This window comes from Triticum aestivum, chromosome 2A, assembly GCF_018294505.1.
Source record: "Triticum aestivum cultivar Chinese Spring chromosome 2A, IWGSC CS RefSeq v2.1, whole genome shotgun sequence".
Taxonomy (NCBI): Eukaryota; Viridiplantae; Streptophyta; class Magnoliopsida; order Poales; family Poaceae; genus Triticum; species Triticum aestivum.
Window position 1 is genome coordinate 663271488 of NC_057797.1, and position 8732 is coordinate 663280219.

An 8732-nucleotide genomic window follows, 5' to 3' on the forward strand; every position below is an offset into this window, starting at 1 on the left:
AGGGAGAGATTTTTTGGAGGGAGGAGTGGTAGCTATAGGTGAGGGATAAGTCTCTATATATAATCCGATCAGAATTAACCATGCTATTACTTGTTTGTCTTGCTGGTGGCCAGGCACAACACTGCCATGTAGGACCCAAAGTGGTCCCGTAGAATATACAATTGATGTGACGAGAAGTATCATGCCACCAGTAGGCATAATAGTGATTGTGTGGGTTGTTTTGCCACGTCGACATTATATTGCGCTTGGCCAGACTAATGTGTCCCACATACTCATGGCGTGCTATTTGTTAGTCACGCCACCAGTAATGGAATAGTGATGGCATACGAAATATGCCCACGCCATTGGTATTTCAGAAAAATAGTTGCGATATGGATTGAAAGTGGCGCGCCACCAATTAAAGTTTTTTATCGAATACGCACAAGTGTGCGTACTATATACTAGCACAAATGTCCGTGTGTTGCATCGGGTGAAAAAAAACCACACTTTCCTAACCCAATTGCTCAAGACCCCCTCTCATTCCATGACACACCGCCAGGCATGATGACATGAACAAACTCTTTGAAATCCTCCATCCTGCCATAAAAATATGTATTGCAGAAAAATATAAACGTATTTCAGAAGTGTACTAAAGATGTGTGGAATTTAAATCATAGAGATATCTACCTGGTTGTGAGTATCTTTTCATGCCTTTGTTGGAGTTGCTTAGTGATGCCCAAAACATATCGCATTATACCGTAAATAGTAAAGTCCATTTTAGTACAATGTTTTTTGCTTCACTACGGAGGTAACACGAATTTTCATGAAGCAATGTTGGCTAGGTTTAGGGACTGTGTAGCATACACTATTCGTGCCCAACAATCAAGCACCTATTTTTAACCGGTACTATCTTTTTCATTATAATTCTCAAAAATTTATTGTACATGAACAATAAATAAATAATTTCTTTATTATGACTTAGGCATAGTATTTTCTAACATAATTTTTCCCGGTGATTATAAACAATAAATAAATAAATCTAATATAATTTTCTCTCGAGTTATGGACAGGGTAAAACTTCGTTCATGGGATTATAGCTAGGGCAGAGGATGAAATTTTTTTGAGGGGGAGACTTTTGATTGATTTCTAGCTGGTTTACTTCTTTAATATCAATCCTAGAAATCTCTCCCTTTCCTTCTTTATTATCAATTCACGGAATCCCTCCTTTCCTTCTTTGTTCTCTCCATTCTTCCTTATTAGGACACTTTCTTCTTATTACAGGACGTCTGGCTTCCCACTTTTTTCACGGAATCCCTCTTTCCTTGTTATTACGGGACAGCTTCCCACCTTTTTTTTGCTTTCAATCCCAAATATCGCAATTGCATTTTGTTTCCAAGGTTCCCAAACGTAGACATGTGCACATTGTTAGAAAATGGAGGAGCTAAATAACAACTGTAAGTTGAGCTAGGACAAGCTATACACTACATGATGGAATCATGTGGCTTAATCATGTTCTGAGGAAAGAGGATCATCATATTGAAGAACAAAGTTACTTAATTAATCACTATTTCAGAGGAAAATGATCTGAAGGTCAAATGACAACAATGTCATCGCTCAAATGAACAAGGTCATCCCATTACAGGCGGTGTCAGGTGAGTTTAGAGGTTGAACACATGGTGGAGTTAACTTTACGTGGAGATGTTTGCTGCAAGGAGCTAAGGCTACATTTATAACTGGAACTATATAGGAACATTGTCAAATTAAATTCATCGACAAAAAAGCATGGCTGCATCGAATTATGCTTTTGCACTAGATATCCTCCTACAATAAATTGAAGCAAACTATAAAGAACTCACTTTAATCATTAGTGGTACAAAAAGTTCAGCAAGAGATTCTTTATTAGTGCTCCCAAACCCCTTGAATAGCACATCATTTCTCTGAACACCTGCAAAGTCTTCACCATCTACAAAAGGGTATAAAATATCTTACTATTAGTTTAATTAGTAATCAGATGATAATAATATGACACAACAGCAGATTTAGTTTACAATCTTATCTTATGGAAGTATTAGTAAGAGAATAACAGAGTTAACACTGGAGTTGGGACTGTGAACTATCTGCCACTGCAAGCTGACCACAACACACACATTACCATCATGCACTAAGGAGGAGGGCCTAGACTGGATGAATTCTTTTTTTTGTCATACTGACAACAGAAGAACAATGACAACAATATCTATAGGATGGTACGTACTTGTCCATTGGCACATTTAACTGGATCACGAAGATGTGATAACTTGTTACTTGGCCTAGGCACTTACCTGGCCGTGGGGAGTGTAGCGACGTAGCCGGCATCGATCGGGCAGGGCAAGGCAGCGCAATCCTGGTGGGGGCAGTGCAGGGCGTCCATGCTATGCAGAAAAGATAACATCATAATCAACTTGCTCTTGTCCATCCAAAAACTCAGGTTTTGTGTAATCTATGTTTTCAGATAACCTTAATAAGTTGTTCTAAGTAACACGCTTCCTAAAATATCAAACTTATAATCTAAGGTGATGGCAAAGCATTATATTCAGGGTACAAATCCTTGGATGCCATCATAATTTATTGTCAGTTATCATAATAGACTGATAGTTACAGAGGATGCACACATGCAGACTACAATAATCCTTTGGTTCTTGTACAAATTGCGTGGTATATCAGACATACTAAACAATAGGCCTGTCAAATTGAAAATTAAGCCAGAGGTTGCCAAATACAACCGGGCTTGTCAAATAAATATGTGAAATCAACTCGTAAGCTCATGATATTTTTCAATCAAATACAAACAGCAGAATTATTTTAGCTGGGCTAACAGATGAACAAGCTAGATAACAGAGAATAAGCTGATAGGCCATGCATTACAAATTTGATCAAAATTCCACAAATTTCATAGGTAGTATATACAGCCAGTGGGAATAAATACTAATCGAAGTTGTACATCAGAATCACAACTGGAACCTACCTGTGTTTCAGTTCTGAAAATTGTAGCCTATGTATCATAAAACTGTTTTATTCTACACAGGGGACCAAACCGTGTACCCCCATCCACCCCTTGTTCAAAGATTTTCTGCTCTTTTAAGTCCTGGATAACAAGAAAGAAGACTATTGGAGATGGTTGAGCTGATCTCATACTTGAAGCATGAATGCCAACTATCATGGCATCGTTTTATACATTAGAACATCTGGAAGAAAACACGAACGATTGTCCTATTCATAAATTTTCATAAATGCAGGATAAATAAAATCAAGTTTGCAGTAACCTTTTCAAAATGCAGTTTTTGATGTTCCATGTTATTTTCCAGGGTAGAAATCACCCGAGATGAACGACATACCAGATCAAAGAGGAGTGTTGCTGGCAAGTTCCTTTGACCTGCTCGATCTAGATCATCGGCTCAATCCTGCTGATAATCCATGATGTGCTCTTGGGAAAGAGAAAACAAGAAGAGGGTCGCTGCACCTTGCCAAGTGGGAGGCTAGATGATCCACTAAGCCATCTACTTTTTTCCTTCTCAACATCAAACTTGGGCTTCCATGTCTTCTCCAGGATAGAGGTGGCTACCTTCTAATCATCGGCAAAAAGAATATTGCCATAAACGATGCCATCATGCATTGTCCAAATCTCAATTCCAATAGCAGCAATTGGATCAAAGTCAGGCTTGTCAAGCTCAAAGTACTCAGGGTTGGGGATATCTTGGGGCTTCCAGATTCCCTTGTAGCTGGGGTTGTCAATCAGGGGTGCATGCCACTTGCCTTTGTAGGAAGGATTCTGCTTCATCCGCCTCTTCCATTCACCACAACCAGGTGCCTCTTCACACTTGGGGAGTTGGGGTTGTCAATCTTCGGTGCTTCCCATTCGCCATCCTCCTCCTCACCCACGACATAGGCAACCTCGGTGGCCTATAGCTCCACCTCGGCCACTGAGTGGAGGCAGAGGGAAGGACGAACATGTCAAGGAGCAGCAAGAAATCAAAATCAAAGCGGGCCAAATTGGCGGAGGGAGGCGGGCGGGCACAGATCTCGCGGCTCGGTGGCTCACCTTGTCTTGTGCGCTGGCCTTGGCCTCGTCGTCCGTCGCCGCCGCCTCGTCGTCCTCGGGGAAGGCAAGCGTGGTGTCCGGGCTGGCGATGCCCTCGCTACTATCGTCATCGGCCGCGGGCTTCTCGTTCAGTGGCGCCGCCGGGGCCTTCCTCGGCCGGCGCCGGCCCCACAAGGGGATCTCCGCCCGCGCCTCCTGCTGCTGGCAGCGGCAGCGGTTGCTGGCCCGCACGATGGACAGCAGGTCCACAACAGCTCGCTGAACTCCTCCTCCCGTGCGCATCCTCTCCCAGCCACCGCGGCCGCCATGGATCTCGGCGAGCGAGCGAGGACTTGGGTGGGCTTCTGCGGATGATGGGAGAGCAGGGGAGGAGGCGGAGGTTTGGTTGTTTTAACGAAACGTTTTTCAGATTAGCCACTTTAAAAAAGGAGTGCGGGTTTAATATCAGAAACTACGGGGTCTCTTTTGTAAAAAGTGCGCGACGGTGAACCCGGAGACTCAATCCGTGCTTTATTATTAGGGAGAGATTAAATAAGGAGGTGGGGGTAAAGAGCCCCTTTAGGTTGGTGTTTACATGCCATATAAACCCAACTCCACTGATCCACATATCATTGTAATGCTATGTTCTCACACTTGCCCATTCTGATGTGGCCCCACGAAAGGCACCTACATCACCCTTAAGTAAACCCGCCCATTTCCATGTATTACCCTCACTCTCAATTATGTGCATTACATGATTCCATGACGGCATTGCCTCATCGAGACAATTGCGTTTGGTGCTTCCAAAGCTCCCACATAACCAGAAGGGTGATCACTCTTATATCCTTTCTCTCTCGTCCGGTTCCTCCCCTGTCGGTGCACCACCCCCTCAATCTCGTTCCATTGGATGGGGCCCAATCAGGTTTGTGTAGAGCCAAGCAAACTTTAGTTCAGTGGAGCAAAGATGTAGTCCATCAAGATGTGATTTGTGGTTTCATCCTCTTGGTCATAGAATCGGCATGCATCTTGGTGATCGAGACCTCTACGTGCAAGGCGAACCAAATTCCAACACCTATTTTGAATTGCTAGCCATGCAAAATATCGACATTGAAGAGGAGCCTTGGACTTCCATGTGAATTCCCGCGTGGGGATCACTTCTCTTCTCCAAAATTTTACCTTCTACGCCGATTTAGAGGAAAACCATCCATCCGACTCCCAGGCCCATGAAATGGAGTCATTGCTTGCCGGATCAAGTTGCACCATCGTCACTTGAGTCGAGAGGTTGAAGTATTCGTGCAATTCTAGCGGTGAGAGCTCCGGGCCAATGTCCAGTGCCCATTCTCCTGTATGTATCGCATGCCAAACCATGCATGAAGCTCTCATGTAGTGACCCAGACGCTCATATAGGCTAGGCACGATCTCTTGTACCCGGTACCGGTTGAGCCATCTATCTTCCTAGAACATTGGTGTACGACCATCGCCAAGCACTAACCTTGTTGCTGATCGAAAAAGTTACAAAGATCCATTCGGTACTTGTATTTGAAACTCCGCCCATGGCCTCTTAGGATCAGCTCTTTGTAACTGGCGCCACCATGCTTGCATCATGATATTTAGCCATCTAAGTTTGGGATACCTAAACAACCAGCCCATTTGGGACTACACACCATCTCCCAAGGCACCGCGCACTGCCCACCATTGGCTTGTGCCTTTGCACACCACAAGAAGCCACAATACATTTTGATCGTGGCCATGATTGTTTTCTAAGGAATATCCAAGGGCAACATGCCAGCATCACATGGATTGGAATCAGGCAAAGCATAGACTGCACAAGGATCAATCTTCTACCTTTTAGCATGGAAGTAGCCTTCCACTTTGGTAAGCATACTCCCAGTTGATCCACCATGAGTAATCATGAGGCTTCCCCAAACATCTGCATAAGTGACTCACAAGCTTGCAAGTCCTGATCACGTGGCTTTAAGAATATCATGATGTCATCCACAAACATTGCGAGCCACTGATTCATACCCCTTGTTGCCAGAGGATCAAGGACTCCACGAGTTGTTGCAATCCCCAAAATTTGGTGTAGTGGCTCCATGATCAGAATAAACAACATGGGAGAGAGCGGATCGCCTTGCCTTATCCCCCTTCCATTGTAGATCGGCATGCCGGGAACTCCTTCACCACATATCTAAGCAATCCATTGCGTGCAAAAGCCCATTCTTCTGATGTCCTCCAACAAGAATGGCCACCTCACTGAGTCAAATGCTTTTGAAATATCAAGCTTGAGCATTACCGTAGATTCCTTGAGAGCGTGTAGGCGTCATGTCGTGCATTGTACCAGCATAAAGTTGTCATGGATCGAGCGTCCCTTCACGAAGGCGCTTTGATGATTCACCATAAGTTTTGGTAGATCCTCTACGAGCCTTGTTGCAAGTATCTTGTCGAAGATTTTGACTGATCCATGCACTAAGCTAATTTGCCTGAAGTCCTTTATGTCCATCGCCCCATCCATCTTGAGAAGCCAATAAACTACCGCTTTGTCAATTGTCGGCAATCCATGCATGTCACCATGATAGAAAGATTGGAGAGGCCTCATTAAGTCGCACTTAATTATGTGCCAGCAAGATGCAGAAATTTGCTAGTGAAACCATCCGGCCCCGGCGCCTTATCCGGTGGCATGTCCTTCACCACCTTCTTGACCTCATCCCCTATAAATGCTGCTTCTAGGTGCGCCAAGTCCATCGAAGCAAGCTGAAGCCTGTTGAGAAAGAGTGTGTTTGTGGTGGCACCTCTCCAAATAAACTTGAGTAGTGATGATCAATCAATTAAAGTTGTGTGTAAGTATTTTTTCACTAGTGATCATCTCCTCTAGAAAATCCACTCAACTCGATCATAGGCTTTCATCATGTATAGCTTTATTGCATGCAAAGTTTGCCTCCTTCTCCACTTCTTGATTGCACACACGCACTCATAAGTAACTAACACATTGTCCATGATAAGCCTACCCGAAACGAGGCACTGTGCTCTTAGGGGATCAGAATAGGAACACCCTTTTCATCTGTTTTCAAGAACCCTTGCCGCTTTTTCGTACAAAACATTACACAGACCAATGGGCCGGAAATGAGAGAGAAGGTCCGGGCTTTTGACCTTGGGAATAAGAACTAGGAAAATATCGTTGAAACCTATTGGAATTTCCCCGTCGTTCGAAAACTCATGAGAGCATCTCCAACAGCTGCCCAATGTGCGGCACGCTAAAAATCAATTTACAGCGCGCCGATCGCCTACTTTGACGAGGCGAGGAGCACTAGTTCCAGCGGCCGCGATAAATTTAGCGCGCGTGTAGCTCCAGCAGGCACGCTAAAATGCAGCGCGCGCTCTCGCACAAACAACATATGCGCTCCAAACACAAGCAAGAAAATTAAACACAAACAAAATAAATCAACAATAAATAGTTCAATTTCATTATTACAACTCAAACAAATAGTTTATCTTTCAATACAACAAATAGTTCAACAATACAACATCAAACACACAAATCATGATGCATTTTGTCGGCCATTCCAAGCCCACCACTCCTCAATGAGATCATTCTGAAGATCATCATGTGCTTCGGGACATCGAATGGCATGATGGGAGGCAACAAAACAGGCCACCCTTTCAGCCCTCCGCCACACTCGCACGGGATGTCCCAAGAGCTCATAGTGAGAATAGTCTACATCTTGGCCACGCTCATTCTCGATGATCATATTGTGCATGATCACACAAGCGTGCATGATGTACCAAAGCATTTTTGATCCTAAAATCTAGCCGGTCCTCTTAGAATAGCAAATTGGGCTTGCAAAATCCCCAAAACTCTCTCCACGTCTTTTCTAGCCGCCGCCTGAGCATTGTGGAAATTAAGATTTTTCTTACCTTCCTTTTTTCAACGGCTTCACAAATGTTTGCCACTTTAGGTAGATGCCATCCGCAAGATAGTAGTCATAGTTGTATGTACGTCCATTTGCTACAAACTGCACCGGTGGCAGTTCACCATTTGCAATCTTATTCATCAGTAGTGACTGGTTGACAACATTGATTTCATTCAAAGATCCAGGCATTCCAAAAAAAAGCATGCCAAATCCAAGTCTCTTGATCGGCCACCGCTTTAAGGATTATAGTGGAACCCTTTTTTGGCCGTGGAATTGCCCATGACATGCCTTAGGACAATTCTTCCAACTTCAATGCATGCAATCTATTGAGCCAAGCATACTTGGGAAGACGTGAGCTTTGTTCATCTCCAATAGCCTTGTGGCGTCTTCAGCACTGGGAGATCTCAAATACTCCTGGCCAAACACTTGCACAATTTCGGCTGTGAAGCGCTTGACACACATGATGGCTTGGCTCTCACCCATGGCTAAGTGATCATCAACTAGATCAGCGGGGATACCGTATGCCAACATACGCAAAGCGGTTGTCACCTTCTGAAAGGTGCTATGCCCGAGCTCTCCGGCGGCATTCCTCCTTTGCTGAAAAAACCGGTCATGGCTCGCTAGTTTCTTTGCAATGCGCTTGAACAACTTGGTGCTCATCCTAAACCGACGACGAAAGTACGACTCGGGGATGTGGGATTCTCCACAAAATAGTGCCTCATCAGTCTATTGTGGGCATCGATCCTATCCCTCCAAATTTTCTGCCGACCCATAACCGAACCACCGTG

General features: G+C 44.2%; 1 protein-coding gene across 4 annotated transcripts; it reads right to left on the minus strand.

Moving 5' to 3' along the window:
• Positions 1-316: 316 nt before the first annotated feature.
• On the minus strand, positions 317-4446 carry LOC123190053 (uncharacterized). Of its 4 annotated transcripts, XR_006496104.1 has the most exons (5): positions 4058-4446; positions 3354-3938; positions 2984-3103; positions 2301-2390; positions 320-1942 (listed from the first exon to the last, which is right to left on the minus strand). XR_006496104.1 is itself a non-coding variant. In XM_044602614.1 (2 exons), the coding sequence occupies exons 1-2, from the start codon at positions 4337-4339 to the stop codon at positions 3831-3833; spliced, it is 390 nt and encodes a 129-aa protein (XP_044458549.1). In that variant the 5' UTR covers positions 4340-4446; the 3' UTR covers positions 319-3830. The 4 variants fall into 4 exon arrangements, 1 of the variants encoding a protein (XP_044458549.1); XR_006496105.1 differs by having other exon boundaries at positions 318-1942; positions 2984-3938; XR_006496106.1 differs by having other exon boundaries at positions 317-1942; positions 2301-3938.
• Positions 4447-8732: the final 4286 nt, after the last annotated feature.

Coding starts and splice junctions, on each gene's coding strand:
- LOC123190053 (XM_044602614.1), bottom strand. CDS start 4,339: ATGCGCACGGGAGGAGGAGTTCAGCGAGCTGTTGTGGACCTGCTGTCC. Junction 3,939..4,057: donor AGGCCAGCGCACAAGACAAG/GTGAGCCACCGA, acceptor GCCTCCACTCAG/TGGCCGAGGTGGAGCTATAG.